The sequence below is a fragment of the Mastomys coucha genome, unplaced genomic scaffold (assembly GCF_008632895.1).
Source record: "Mastomys coucha isolate ucsf_1 unplaced genomic scaffold, UCSF_Mcou_1 pScaffold23, whole genome shotgun sequence".
NCBI lineage: Eukaryota > Metazoa > Chordata > Mammalia > Rodentia > Muridae > Mastomys > Mastomys coucha.
Window position 1 is genome coordinate 100,655,818 of NW_022196906.1, and position 15,889 is coordinate 100,671,706.

General features: G+C 43.3%; 1 protein-coding gene and 1 pseudogene across 10 annotated transcripts in view; both read right to left on the reverse strand.

Moving 5' to 3' along the window:
- The window catches only part of Dock3 (dedicator of cytokinesis 3), a 299,780-nt gene that overhangs the window by 24,107 nt on the left and 259,784 nt on the right, over positions 1-15,889 (reverse strand). For all 10 annotated transcript variants that reach the window (XM_031343655.1, XM_031343658.1, XM_031343657.1 and 7 more), the window contains 3 exons: positions 13,786-13,934; positions 12,728-12,814; positions 11,160-11,264 (listed from right to left, as the gene is read on the reverse strand). In XM_031343655.1, coding sequence (XP_031199515.1) covers positions 11,160-11,264; positions 12,728-12,814; positions 13,786-13,934 — 341 coding nt within the window. The remainder of the gene's footprint in view (positions 1-11,159; positions 11,265-12,727; positions 12,815-13,785; positions 13,935-15,889) is intronic.
- Positions 4,736-6,278, reverse strand: LOC116072289 (annotated as a pseudogene).

Sequence of the window (15,889 nt, forward strand, 5' to 3'; positions counted from 1 at the left end):
AAACCCTTTCCTCCCCAACTTGCTTCTTGGTCATGATGTTTGCGCAGGAATAGAAACCCTGACTAAGGGCTGGTGAGATGGCTCAGGGGAAGAGCATCGACTGCTCTTTGGAAGGTCATGAGTTCAAATCCCAGCAACCACATGGTGGCTCACAGCCACCCGTAATGAGACCTGACGTCCTCTTCTGCTGCGTATGAAGACTACTACAGTGTACTTACATATAATAAATAAATAAATAAATCTTAAAAAAAAAAAAAGAAACCCTGACTAAGACACCTCGTAAACCACTTTGGTAGCAAATGTCTTTGCAAACATGTCAACAGAACAAGTCAACATCATCTCTGCCAGCAGAACACATCTCAGCTTGTATCTCTCTCTTTTCCTTCCTCAGTCTCACTATACAGGCCAGAGTAGCCTGAACTAGAGACAATCCTCCTGCCTCAGCCTCCTGAGTGCTGGGGTGAGATGCATGCACCACACATTTGCCTAAGGTTGGGTCTCAGCTTTTCCCTTTGTGGACTAAAGTCTCCTTGTCCACAAAACACCTTAACTCCTGTTGCTCTGCAAACCCCACAACTGGTCATGTGTAAACAGCTAGAAGCCCCTGTACAATCTCCTAGAAGGGGGTCTGGAGATGGCACAATGGTTACAAATGCTTGCTGCACATCATGTGACATTTGGGTATCCTATGCATACCTGCAATCCTAGCTCTGAGGTGAACAGAGACGGCAGGACTACTGGGATTTGTTGTCTCCCAGCCTAGTCAGAAAAAATGTGAAACCCAGGTTAAGGAGAGATCCTGTCTCAAATGATCAGGGAAAGAGTAACTGAGGAGCACACCTGACACCCTCTTTCTGACCTCTACGTGTGTACACACATGTCCATACACTTACAAAGACATATATATTCACACAAATAAAAAACTTTAGAAAGCCTAGTAGTCATACTGCCCACCTAGGTGGCTCGCCAGACCCATCTCAGCAAGTCACATCTCACTGGCATCCCATCTTGACATGTCTTAGCGAAAAGGGGAGTTTTAAGGGTAGGGGAAAAAGAAAATCAAATAAGAACGAGCCACATATTTGGGTGAATCAGAATGAAAATCTATTATCAGAAAAGACTCCAAAGACCACAGAGCTCAGCCCCTTATGTAAAGGCATACCTTCATCTACAGGTAGAGCATATTTTCTTGTATACTTCAAGTCATCGTTCTCTTCCTCATCATTATTGTTATTATTAGGTTTCTTGGGACAAGGTTTCTTTGTGTAGCCCTGGTTGTACTAGAACTAACTCTATAACCTGGCTGGCCTTGACCTCAGAGAGATCCATCTATCTCTGCCTTGCAAGTTCTGGGATTGAAGGCATGCACCACTACTTCAAGTAGGGTACTTAAAAATACCAGGATGTAGATTCTATAAAACTTGTTATATTGTATTATTTAGAGAATGATGACAAGAAAAAGCATGACTGTATACATTTGATACAGATGAATTTCCCCCAAGATGTTCTGTTCGTGGTTGGTTGAATCTGCAGATGTGTAACCCATAGACATAGGGGGTTGACTGCACCTTTGAAGAACTGGCTTTTTCAACATCTACTAACATGCACATAATCTTCACAACTTGTTCATGGATCATATGAAGAGAAACAGGATTCTCCCAAGAAAAGAGGACTGGACGTTTTCCTGTCTCCTTGAAGACTAGCAGATAATCATAATTGTGAGGTGAGGGAGGCAGATGATCCAAGGAAACCCAGCTGAGTGAACTAAAGAAATAGATGGCCTGTGTATTCAGGGCTGGTGCAGGAGTGGTCGAACTGTATGGAGAAGGCCCAAGGCCCAGCAACAGAAGCTAACATGAGTGCTGACCTTGAGGCTGTTGAGGCTGTTGGTCTCATATTCACTTGCAAGCAAATGCAAGCAGATCTACAAAAAGATCTGATTGCCTGCCTTCCACTTCCTTTGTGTGACCTCCCTCCATTTGCCACGGATGAACTGAGGGACGTAGGAAGGGCAGATGCCGTGTGGTTAAGCAGGGGAGTCTGTGTGGCTGAATCAGCTAGTAGGTCCTACTTTCTGTAAGCAGGAGGGACAGACCGACAGGTGATACTTCCTGACGTTCTTTGTTCTTCTTCCATTATGGGAGCCTTTGAGACCATACTGAACAGCCAGACTGTTTTGCAAGCATAGGATACAGGCTCTATGCTTACTCATTCCTGTCCAAAAGTTCTACAGATCTGAGACACTGACGTGCTCTGTGAGCTGTATGAGAGAAGGTGAAAGCGACCTTGTAGGTGATAGGGTATTCTTGCATAGAAGAAAGAAACATGAGACAACCGGCATTGAATTTATGTCATCCAAAATTATGATGTCTTGTTGGGACCAAAAAGTAAAAAAAAAAAAAAAATAATAATAATAAAAAGAGACTTATCCTAAGTACTGCCATTTTGTTTCCAGACTACATTCTGATCATAAGGTAAATTAAGTTCAAGTTCCCAGGCTTTTCAGATACCTAGCCAAATTCCTCCTCCTCCTCCTCCTCCTCTTCCTCCTTCTGTTCCCTAAAACATAATGACTGTTCTTAACCACGAAAGAATGAATGATTCTGACTGATGGAAAATTGTAACTGTAACCTGGCACAAATCTTTGTGGTTTTCAAGCTTAAAAACTCTGCAGCACTCTGGCTTGGGGTGGTAACTCAGCTCCCGAGTCTGTTTTGAGTCCCTGGTGGAACAGTAGGAGACTGGGTGCAATGCATTGTGGTCATCTGCTTAAATCCTTACTAAGATGAACAAGTGAGTCTGTGCTGTTGTCTCTGACTGGTCAGTTTCTGCTTCCTAATTCAAATAAAGATCTTGCTTTGTGTGGAGTTTTGTGCCTGCTTGGGCTGTTTTGGATTTTCAGATCCTAGCAGCCTTAGAATGTACCATGAGTTAGATACAATTTACAAATTGGGGTTGAGAATACACTGACAAGCAATCATCTTTTGTAAAGATAAAAGAACCTAAAGAAACTGATCTGTTTCAGGACTTTCTGGAGGTGCTCCTGGTTTCTAGTTATTATACATTTTTTTTGCCTCTTCTAGTGATCTTTAGTTCAACTATTGTTTTTTTCTTTTTTTGGAGAGAAGGTCTCATGTAGCTCAGACTCACTATGTTATCCTAGGATGACACTGACCCTCTGCTCTACCTCCCAAGTGTTAGGGTTCCAAGGGTACACTGTTACACTTGGCTTCCACTTCTATTTCTGTATTTAATTAGACAAGGGCTCTCCATTTAAGAGCCTAGATTGCTCTACAACTTACTATACAGCTCAGGCTGACCTTGAATTTACAATTTGCCTGCCTTAAATACCAAAGGTTGGGATTGTAAGCATAAACCATCACACCAGACTATTAAAGTACCTTTGATTATTGGAGTAACAAATATGCCATTTCTGAAATGCCTGGGCTGAATGGTCATTATAGGTTACAGAAGCCTAGTCCTTGAAATGTTCCTAGGAACTATAATTATTAAGTAGAAAGAGTTTGCTATCCCTTTTGTATTATCTGTTATAGTATAGATATTTTTCTTTTAGCCAAGAATGAGTACTTCCTAGAAAAAGTGAAAGCTGACCTGCTTTACATCCTAAATATGGATGTCTAGACTCTGTTAGTAGACTGAGCCCCCATCCCCCTCCAATGCTCAGGGAACCAGAAGATTCTTGATATATTAAACTTATTACTCACGGCCAAAGCAATTATCCTAATGAGATCTTAAATATATTGGGGATCATGTGATCTTTCCCATTTGCTGGCTGAGGTTTGTGGACATTAAAATGTATTAAGATATTGGAACTGGGGATAATCAGAGTTAGTTTTAGGCTTTAAATACAGTTCCAGCACTCAGTTCATGAGGATAGCTTTAGGCCATCTGTGAACAATAAATGTCAATTAAATACAGTTTGGAGGCACAGGCTCTGTGGACCTCTCTGCATCATATGGACTGTATTGAATAAATAAAAGTGACACACTACCTTTGGGGTGAGCCATGGTAAATATTCCATAGCCTAACTTCATGGAAGCTTCAAACACTTGTACAAACTTCCCTTTTGTCTCTCATTCCAAGATTTACCAAAGGAAATTCTAAATCACTAGAAAATGACAGTATAGGAAAGGGATGTCACTGGATAGAAGTGACTATGAGAAGAAGAAAGGTAGGAAAGGCCATCAGGTGCTGTAATGAAGAAACATAACTGTCTCCACATGATGGCATTTCCCCTGAAGGAAAACTACAGCGGCCATGGCACTGTTAATTAGTCTGTTGATGATATCATCAAAGAAATAAACAACAACAATTTGGAAAATCTACTCTAAGCTACTGAAGCTATTAGGAAATGGCCTTCTTCTTCTTCTCCTTCTTCTTCTTCTTCTTCTTCTTCTTCTTCTTCTTCTTCTTCTTCTTCTTCTTCTTCTTCTTCCTCCTCCTCCTCCTCCTCCTCCTCCTCTTCTCTCTCTTTTTTTTTTTTAGTTGATAGAGCCAGCTGAGGCTTTATTTTAGAAAATACAGTTGAATTGGGTTTGGGTGGGAGGCAGGGCCACTGGGATATCCCAGATAGGAAATTCCTCCCAAGGTTGGCCAGAGGGTTAGGGCTGATCCTCAGGCAGGTCTTTAGTTCCCTGCACTCTGCCATACAGCTGTCTCCCAGTGAGCCCTGAGCAGCTGCAGGAGCTCAGGCTGCAATGACTTCAGTGGCCATTCACTTGGACATGACATCAGAAGACTCAGATACCAGCTTCCCATCTCGGGTTTTAATCTTTTTCATAACCACGGCCTTGGTGTGGCTAAAAGTGCTGGATCCCCCGACAGAACTGAAGCTGGGCTGGAAGGAGCTCATTCCATCGCTGAAGCCAGGGCTAGTGAGTCCTCCATAGGATGAGCTCAGTCCTCCTGAGTAGCTACTGGAGGTCTTCACACATGGATGCTCATGTTCTGGATCCCAGACTCCAGCTTGCTCTCCTTGCCCTCAACATCTTGCAGTAGGTAGTGATCTCAATATCCAGCGCCAGCTTGACCCACATGAGGTCCTGGTACTCTCTCAGTTGCCTGGCCATGTCCTGCTTGGCCAGTTGCAGGGCATTCTCCAGCTCAGTCAGCTTGGCATTGGCATCCTTAATGGCCATCTCCCCATGCTGCTTGGTATCAGCAATGGCCGCCTCCAGGGTTGCCTTCTGGCCTTTTAGGGCTTCAATCTCCACCTGCAGGCTGTTGATGTTGTGGTTCATCTCAGAGATCACCGTCTTTGTGTGGCACGGATCATCCCCATGCTTCCTAGCCAGAGTCTGCAATTCCTCATACTTAATCTGGTACATGGTTTCAGCCTCAGCCCAGCTGCGGTTGGCAATGTCCTCATACTGGGCACAAACTTCAGTGATGATACCGTCCACGTCCAGGGAATGGCTGTTGTCCAGGGACAGCACCACAGATGTGTCTGAGATCTGAGACTGCAACTCACGGATCTCCTCTTTATGGATCTGCCGGAGGAAGTTAATCTCTTCGTCGGTCAGTCCTTCCAGGCAGGATTCGTGTTGTACCTTGTTCATGTATGCTTCATCCATATCCTTCTTGATGAGGGAAAAATCATTCTCCCTCTCTGTACGCTTGCTGATCTCATCCTCATACTTATTCTTGAAGTCCTCCACCAGGCCCTGCATGCTGCCAAGCTCCGCCTCCAGCTTCAGTGTCTCCTGGCCCAGAGCTTCTAGCTGCTGGTGGAGGTTGTGGATGTAGCTCTCAAACATGTTGTCCATGTTGCTCCTCGATGTCTTTTGCTGCTGAAACAGGTTCCACTTGGTCTCCAGCATCTTGTTCTGCTGCTCCAGGAAGCACACCTTGTCAATGAAGGAGACGAACTTGTTGTTCAGGGATTTAATTTGCTCCTTCTCCTGGGTGGGCACACCCTGGATGTTGGGGTCCACATCCAGCTTCATGAGGCTCAGCAGGCTCTGGTTCACTGTGAACACTGTGATGCTCCCAACACCAGCCTCACCAAAGCTACCCAGACCCACACTGGTGCCCAGGCTTCCCTGGAAACTGCTGCTGCTGCTGCCCACCCGGGAAAAGCTGGAAGAGCTGATGCGGACGCCAGGTCCACTCATGAATGAGTGGCTGCAGAAGGCCCGGGGACTGGAGGTAGACATCTTGTAGGATTTCTGAGTCACCCTGACGGACATGGGGAAGTCTGAAGTGAAGGCAGTGAGCTGAAGATGGAGGTCTGAGAGTGAGCTGAGCAGCTGCTTCAAGACGGTCAGGAAATGGCTTTCTAAGGGGGAAAAAAATCCCCACTGCAACATAATCCAGGCAGGGGTTATTCTAAAATTTGTGTCCTTTGTGATCAGAACTGACTATAGCCCCTTTCTATTTGATCTTGTTTGGGTGCTAGTACTGACTGATTCTGAGAAACCAGAGGAGACCACCATTGTGGTCATCTCTGTTGGCATCCTTCCATGCTCAAATTAGTAAGCAGCTATATATGGATTGTAGGGGAACTGCAGGTGACAGTTTACTTTTCTTAGACTCATCAGTATGGTGTAGTTGGTCCACTACTAGTTTTCTGCAGTCCTGCTATACTATATCTAGTATGTGGTATTGTATAATCTTTAAGAATCCTGCACTCTCATTAGATGTTGTTGAACAACTTTTTCCTACTTTTAGTTCATCTCCTGCATCATGACGATCCAGAAGCATTAGCAGATACTGCTAAGATGTTTCCTGTCTTACTGATGATTCAACACAAGGAAATGGTCATTCAAACAGAAGTTGTACTTCAACCTATGAAGCTTCTAGGATCTGTTGAATTGCCAGCTGTAACTCACATGCTAAAAGCCACTGGAATAGATAAGAAGACCCAAGTTGTGACAGATGCAGGAGTGGCTGCTCTATTTCCCAGCCTGCTAACTCCAAACTAGTAATGTTCAAAAGGAAGTGACAGGGACAGTGTCAAACATCATAGACGGCTGTCAGAAACAAGACACATTATGGGATAGTCCTACTTTCATTGGTATTCCCTCAGAAGGAAACTGGATAGGCTGTGGACAACTACAGAAGTGGAGGGTTGCACATAGTGCATATGTCATTTAATGTGGCACAACAGACCCACTGAGGCATTTCTTAACTGTGAAAGAGTCTCAAAACATAACTAGTTATTCTGAACCACTTCAATTATCTTCTAGCCTATAGAAAAATTTGGCATCATGACTAAAGAGCATGTGGAGGCTCAGACAAAACTGAGGCTCTACGAAGCTTTATAAAAAGAAGTCTGTGAACAAGACATCATTACCAAGCATCACTGAAAAATATTTCTGAGTAGAATAAGACCAGAAGCTGGGGATAGTTCAGTTGATGAGTGCTTGCCTAGCATGACTGAAGCCTTGTGTTTGATTCTTAACACTGCATAATACAAGGCCCTTAGCACTCAGGAGGCAGAAACAGGATGACTGGGAGTTCAAAGTCAGTCTCAGCTATATAACTAGTTCAAAGTCAGCTTGGACTACGAGATACTGTCTCAAAAAACAAAACCAGAGACTGAACCACCAACCACAAGAGCATGCAGGGGCTGGACCTAAACCCCCTACACAATTGGAACAGATGTGTAGCTTCATGTGGGTCCCCTAAAAATTGGAGTGGGGGCTGTCTCTGACTCTGCTGCCTACCATTGGAGCCTCTTCTCCTAACTGAACTGCCTGATTTGGCCTCAGTGGGAGAGGAAGGCTTGGTTCTGCCAGGACTGGATATCCCAGGGTGAGGTGGGTATCCCTGAGGAGAGGGGAAGCTGGTAATGGGGGAAGAGATTTTAAGGGTGGAAATGGGAGGAGAGGGGAGATGTGACTGGGATGTAAAATAAATAAATGAATTAATGAAAAATATTACAAAGAACAAAACCCAGAAAACAAAACTAAAAACAAAAACAAAAAAAAAAAAATAGAGGATTAAAATGTGTCAGAAATTACTTCTGAATGCTTTACTTTCCAAACCTAGGGTAAGACCACTGAGATAAATATTGCAACTGAGGCATGAAGATGTCTGCTGTGTTATATATGATGTTTAGTGTAAGTTTTTCTGTTTCTCTACTACATTTTTTGTTATTGTATACAAGGTCTGTGTAGTTCAGGTTGGCCTGAAACTCATGATCCTCCTGCCTCCAATCTCCAAAATGCTGAGATTACAGGTGTGTGTCATGATGCCTGTCTTAACAATCCTTTTAAAATGTAGTTTGTTACTGAAGCATTAAAAAAAACTACACTTGAACAGTAGTTCTACACTACTCATACTATATGAAGCCTGTCTTCTGAATGGGTTTTTTATTTCTATGCATAATATCCTATTTTACAGTGACCTGCAAATAAAGATTAAATTCTACCCTTTACTTCACAATGGCTTTACTATCACCAGGTGTATGAGCAAGTCATCTTTCTGTACTGTGTATATTCTGGATCAGCCCTTTGGAGATTTTTCCCACTGAAAGAGAAAAGTTGCTCTTGTTCTCCTGTGTCTTGAAAAAAACATCTTTGTCTTTCCACAGCAGACCTTAGCACTTGGAGCTCTCACATGGACCTGGGAGCTAAGGGTACTGTACTGACCTCTAGGTTTTTTAAGCCAACAATTTCCCATCCTGCCTATATGGGTTACAGTGCATTCAGAGGAATAAACAACATTTTAGATGAACACTGAAGAGATGTGCCTATTATTGAGGTCAGAGCTATACTAATGCTATTGGGTAAGATGAGCCACAGCGAAGGTATCAGGCACTAGAGGCAGAAGTTGGAAGGCACTTAGACAGGATATTTTATTTTTAGGCACTAGTCATTTCCTGACACATTCCTAGTAAACACAAAATACTGAAGACTGGAATAGAATTGGAGGTGGCAGCCAGTATTAAATAAAGCCAAGTGTCTTCTGTTGACTGATTAGTCCTTTGGAGAGAAGTACTCAGTAGAACGCATGTGAGGATATAGAGAAAGAAGAACACTCCTCCATTGCTGGTGGGATTGCAAACTGGTACAACTATCCTGGAAATCAATCTGGAGGTTCCTCAGAAAAGTCGAAATAGATCTACCTGAAGACCCAGCTATACCACTCTTGGGCATATACCCAAAAGATGCTCCACCATGCCACAGGGGCACGTGTTCCACTATGTTCACAGTGGCCTTATCTGAGATGGCCAGAAGCTGGAAACAACCCAATGTCTGACAACAGAAGAATGGATACAGAAAATGTGGTTCATTTACACAATGGAATACTACTCAGCTATTAAGAACAAGGACATTCTGAGTTTTGCAGGTAAATAAATAGAGCTACAAAATATCATCCTGAGTGAGGTAACTCAGACCCAAAAGGACATGCATGGTATGTACTCACTAATTAGTGGATATTAGCCAAAAAAGTACAGAATACCCAGGATACAATCCACTGAACTCAAGAAGGATAACAAGCTGAAGGGCCCAAGTGAGGATGCTTCAATCCCACTTGAGAGGGAAGAAAGCAATCATGGGAGGCAGAGGGAGAGAGTGACAAAGGTGGAAGAGGAGAGGGGGATGGGAAAAGAGGAACATGATCAGGTACTGGGGTAGGAGGACAGGAGTGAAGCCTGAGGGCCAGCAGAATGAATGGAAACAGGCAACCTCAGAAGGTAGGAGGTGGTGGTGGGGATCCTTTAGAATGTACCAGAGACCTGGGAGGTGAGAGGCTCTAAGGACTCAAAGGAAGGGACCTTAGATGAAATGCCCTACAGTGGGGAGAGGAAACTTGTAGAGTCTACCTGCAGTAGAAAGACAGGGCATCAAGTGGAGGGATGGCGTTGCCATCCCACAGTCAAAAACTCTGACCCAGAATTGTTCCTGTCTAAAAGAACTGCAGGTACAAAAACGGAGAAGAGACTGAGGGAAAGGAGGTCCAGGGACTGGCCCAACTTGGGGTCTATTTCCAGGGGAGGCTCCAAGGCCTGACACTATCACTGATGCTGTGCTGTGCTGTTACAGACAGGAGCCTAGCATGGCTGTCCTTTGAGAGACCCAACAAGCAGCTGAGTCAGAAGCAAATATTTAAACCCAAACAATGTGTTGAATTTGGGGACCCCTGTGGTTGAATTAGGGAAAGGCTGGGAGAAGCTGAGGAAGAGGGTAGCCTCATAGGAAGACCAGCAGTCTTAACTAACCTGGACCCCTGAGATCCCTCAGACACTGAGCCACCAACCAGGTAGCATACACCAGCTGGTCTGAGGCTCCCAACACATATACAGCAGAGGACTGCCCCAAGGATTGGGAAGGCCTGGCAGGGTGGGGTGATGACATTCTCTTGGAGACAGGGGGAGGGGAGACATGGGGGGAATGGGAAGAGGAAATGTTGGCGGTTGGGCCAGGAGGGGGATAACAACTGGATTGTTCAACCACATGGTGGCTCACAACCACCTGTAATGAGATCTAACACCCTCTTCTGGTGCGTCTGAAAACAGCTACAGTGAATTGGGCCTGAGCGAGTGGGGCCGGAGCAAGCAGGGCTGGCAGAGGTCCTGAGTTTAATTCCCAGCAGCCACACACATGATGGCTCATGGCCATCTGTACAGCTACAGTGTACTCATACACATAAAATAAAAATAAATAAATAAATAAATAAATAATAAGAAAAATAAAAAAGTAAAATGCTGGGTGAGAGAGATGGCTCAGGTGTTAAGAGCACTGACTGCTCTTCTAGAGGTCCTGAGTTCAATTCCCAGCAACCACATGGTGGCTCACAACCATCTAAAAAAAAAAAAAAAAAAAAAAAAAAAAAAGATTAAAGATTTTTTTAAAAAAAAGCAGGCTGAGCAAGCCAGTAAGCAGCACCCCTCCATGGCCTCGGCATCAGCTTCGCCTCCAGCTTCCTTCCCTGTTTGAGTTCCTGTCCTGACTTCCTTTGATGATGAACAGCAATGTGGATATGTAAGCTGAATGAGCCACATTTCCCTCCACCCTCCTACAAGTCCTTTTTTTTATCCTATTAAATCTACTTTTAGTAAAAAAAAAAAAACATATAAATCTTTTAAAAAGGTGAACTTTGTGTGCATAAACATGTACACAAACATACCTACCAATCCCTGCCCCATCACACACACACCAAAATTATTGTGACCACTTAAATGGACTCACCCGAAGGAAGAAAGGAAACTTCCTGCCATAGAAACCAACCCGAAAGAACTCAGGCTCCAGGCGTTGCTGCTCTATAATGTTGTCATAGTAGCTGGCCTCCATTTTCTGTTAACAATAAAGGTATGGTTGTTATCCAAAGAAAGTTTTCCTAGACTCAACTAGATCCTATCTTCTAAACAGGGAGCATTCAATGGCATTCAACATATGCCATTGTAGGTGACGAGGAAGCAATTCCTAGACACTAGTAGTCTCTCTCAGGGAAGTGCATTATGGAAGAGGAAAGCCTTCCTTTCTTCCCCACAGCTATCTGATGACAGGATAAAAACAAGCCTGCTTACTATACCCTGTGAAGTTGTTCTTAATATTCTCCCTGGCATGGACCCAGATCCATGGAAATCGACCTGAGGCCTGACCCTGGGAGGTAAATATTTAACACAGACTTGACTGATACTTTCTATAGCAACTGCTCCTTGACTGGGATTGCTGGTGCCTGTCTACCAGTACTTCTCATGAGCATTACGTCAGTCCATCTGCACCCACTCTTGTCCATCTATCGTGTGATTTGCGATGCTGTTAACTACCACTGAGAAGTCTCTGTTGCTTGCATCACTAGTACTGGTTCCAATTTTAAATTTGAAGAGATATCTAATATTCGTGCTCTCCAGCATTACAAAGTCAGCAATTTTTTCAGTATGGCTATTCTAGCTTCACATTTAACCATTTTTAGGCAGTAGCCTTTACAAATTAGCCAAAAATCTACTTTAGAGAATCCTGCCCAAATCTCAGTCTAGACCAGAGATTTCTGGTCTTTGCTCAAATGTCTTGGCTATAGATAAGGGTATAGTAGATGATGCTCTTAAACCACTGGCCTTTCTCTGCTGCTGAAATTATAAGATACTATAATTTAGAAGACAGCACAGCAATAAGAAAAGACTTTACTAAGACCTTCAAAATCTATCAGACAGTTGATATAATTTTTGAATATTTTGCCTCAAAGAAGGGAGCAAGGACAAAGTACTTAAGTAACTATAAGATGCAGTGGGGAAGGCCTCGTAATACAATCTCAGGTGCCAATGAGCTGTAAAAGCACTCACGGGCAGCGCAGGCCTGGTGGGTTTGATCTCCAGAACCCTGTAAGGATGGCAGGGGAGGATGGACCCCAAGGGCAGTTTTCTCACTCCACACATGCACCTCATCATGCACATCTTCTTTCTATCGTGAACACCCACAAGTAGTAAATTAAAAGTGTTTTTCTATAATACATCACTGAACAAAACCATTCCAGGAAAAACTTCTTCATGAAGCTAGGCTGCCCCTAACCCCTGGAAGTCACTATCCTATCACGCCTTCTTCTTTCCCCAAGTACAAGTGGCTTTTGGGGTTCAGATCACAAAGTCATTTGTCAGGTATGTGCTTTTGTTCCCCAATCAGATTGCAAATATCTGGAGGGCAGAAATCTAGTCTCTGTCCATGGCCTTAGGTTAAGGGCTTTAGGAATCACTTAGGAACTGATGCCAGGAAGCCCTGGAGCCTTTGGTCAGGGAGGAGGTAGAGCTAACAGAGCTTACCCGGATCCAGCTGAGGCTCTGGTAGTCATAGAGGCTCTCGTACTGACATGCCAGCTCTCTACATAGAGGGATTCCAAACTCCCAGCTCTGGATAAAAACAGGAACAGGGCTTTAGCACCTCAGGCATTCTCAGACTGCTTAAGTCTACACTGGACATATGAAAGACTAAAACATAAGGCTACATCCAACCCATGTATCACAAGAAACACTCTCCCAAACCATTTATACAGAGTGCCACATAGCACTGCGGTTTTCTACCTCATGTAGAGCTTCCTGGTTTTTGCTCAAATATCTTAGCCTCCATGCCTCTCCTGAATACCTTCACAGTATATACTGCTGTTATTCTTGTTATCTCATTAAAAAATATTTACTTTTTTGTTGTATTCATCTATATTAAATAACCACACAAGGGAGAAAGCTATGTTTCCTTATTTTACTTTCAGATCTTAGAACAACAAACAGCAGATGCTCAGTATTTCTTTATTACGTTAATAAAGAGACTGTAAACCCTTTAATTGAGGTCAATTATGAAAAATTATGGCAAACAAGCAGAAAGAGGTTCCCCAAGGACCTGGCAGTAGGCCTGGCACTTTTCTTTTATGAAAAGATTATAACTTTAGGCTTCATATTCTCTTTGCCTACTTGGAGAACAGACCATTTGTGTGATGAAGCTCCTGTTATAGCAATAGGCCCATCTACTAGGCGCCTGACGAAGGCTGCAGCAGACCTCTTTCTAATGAACTGCTCATTTCCTTCATCATTTTTACTTTTGTTGTGCTGAGGACTGAACCCAGGGCTTGTAAAAGTTATCTCTAACACTGGACTACAACTTTATCTTCCTCTTACTACTGCAGTGTTTTCTTCCTCTTGGGAACTTAGAAACATCAGTTTACATATTTGATTCAGTTTATTCTTCTCAACTTCAAAATTCTAATTCAAACTTATGCATGAAGAATTTAGATATCCATCACTAACCTCAGTTATTCTGTGTTTCTATCAAGTATGTCCTACACTGCAGCAGAACTTAAGGGCTCAAAGGCTTGCTTTCTGACACCTACCTTGCCTTTGTTGAAGTAGTGGATTATCTTTCTACACAGTCCCTCTTTCCGCTGCCACTCAGTTTGGGATGGGTAGTGTAGGAACTCCCGTAATGGCCGGTCTTCCCATTGCAGCAGCTCGCAGTAAAGAAGCAGGGTGAATGCTGCCTCTGCAGGAATAGACAAAATGGAGGCTCAGGGCTTCCTCTGGGGCCCCAGGAATAGATCTGCGCTAGGGGTGCATGGTGAGCAAGAGTATTAGAGCAAGGCATGGGTAGCACAAATCAGGAATACTAGATATGAAAGGTAAGACAGTCTAAGCTAAAAACCCTTGTTCACACAATGAAGAAGCCATAAACACTCTCACTTGTCACTTGTTTTGAGTTCCAGATAAAGAATAAAAAGTGGTTCATATATGAAAACCTACTACTGTATAAGCTTCTTAAAATACATACAAATATAAAGGAAATTTAAATGGAATCACTATATAATGAGAGGCTGGTGTCCAGAGCAGACCTTGAGCGCAAGCTCTGCAGCCAGTCTCACAACACCCAGAGGAAGCTCCACTCCCAGGCGCTCTGACACACCCAGGATCAGAGATGAGGAGGAACCAACATCTGCCCCAACACTGGGAGTAACTGGGACCAGCGGGACCAGGCACACAGGAACTCTGCCTGCCCAGTGACTCTGGTTCCTTCTGGTCTGTCTGAGCTGGTGTCCAGAGCAGACCTTGGGCACAAGCTCTGCAGCCAGTACCACAACACAGAGAGGAAGTCCCACTCCCAGGTGATCTAACAAGCCCAGGATCACAGGATCCCAGAATCACAGGATCACAGAGACAGCTTGACTCTGAGGAGTTCTGACACAACCAGGATCACAGGAAGGACAAGCTCCAGTCAGATTTAGCAAGGGCAGGTAGCACTGGAGATAACCAGATGGCGGGGGGGACCATAAGAAAATAAACAACACAAACCAAGGTCACTTGGCATCATCAGAACTCAATTTTCCCACCATAGCAAGCCCTGGACACAAGGAAACGCAAGATTCAGATCTAAAATCACTTCTCATGATCATGGTACAGGACTTTAAGAAAGACATAAATAGCACCCTCAAAGAAATACAGGAGAACACAGGTAAACAGCTAGAAGCCCTTCAAGAGGAAACACAAAAATCCCTTAAAGAACTACAGGAAAACACAATCAAAGAAATGAGTAAAACCATCCAGAATCTAAAAATGGAAATAGAAAAAATAAAGAAATCAGAAAGAGAGACAACCCTGGAGATACAAAACCTAGAAAAGATATCAGAAGCCATACATGCAAGCATCACCAACAGAATACAAGAGATAGAAGAGAGAATCTCAGGGGCAGAAGGCACCATAGAAAACATTAACAGAACAGTCAAAGAAAATGCAAAAAGCAAAAAGCTCCTAATCCAGAACATCCAGGAAATCCAGGATGCAATGAGAAGACCAAACCTAAGGATAATAGGTATAGAAGAGAGTGAAGACTCCCAAGGTAATGGGCCAGCAAATATCTTCAACAAAATTATAGAAGAAAACTTCCCTAACCTAAAGAAAAAGATGCCCATGAACATACAAGAAGCCTACAGAACTCCAAATAGACTGGACCAGAAAAGAAATTCCTCCTGACACATAATAATCAAAACACCAAATGCACTAAACAAAGAAAGAATTTTAAAAGCAGTCAGGGAAAAGGGTCAAGTAACATATAAAGGCAGGCATATCAGAATTACACCAGACTTCTCACCAGAGGCTATGAAAACTAGAAGATCCTGGGCAGATGTCATACAGACCCTACAAGATCACAAATGCCAGCCTAGGCTACTATACCCAGCAAAACTCTCAATTACCATAGATGGAGAAAACAAGATATTCCATGACAAAACAGAATTTACACAATATCTTTCCACAAATCCAGCCCTACAAAGGATAATAGATGAAAAACATCAACATAAGGAGCAAAACTACACCCTAGAAGAAGCAAGAAGGTAAGCTTTCAACAAATCTACACAAACTTAATTCCACCTCTTACAATAAAAACAACAGGAAGTAACAATTACTTTTGTTAATATCTTAATATGAAAATTAATATTACCAACATAT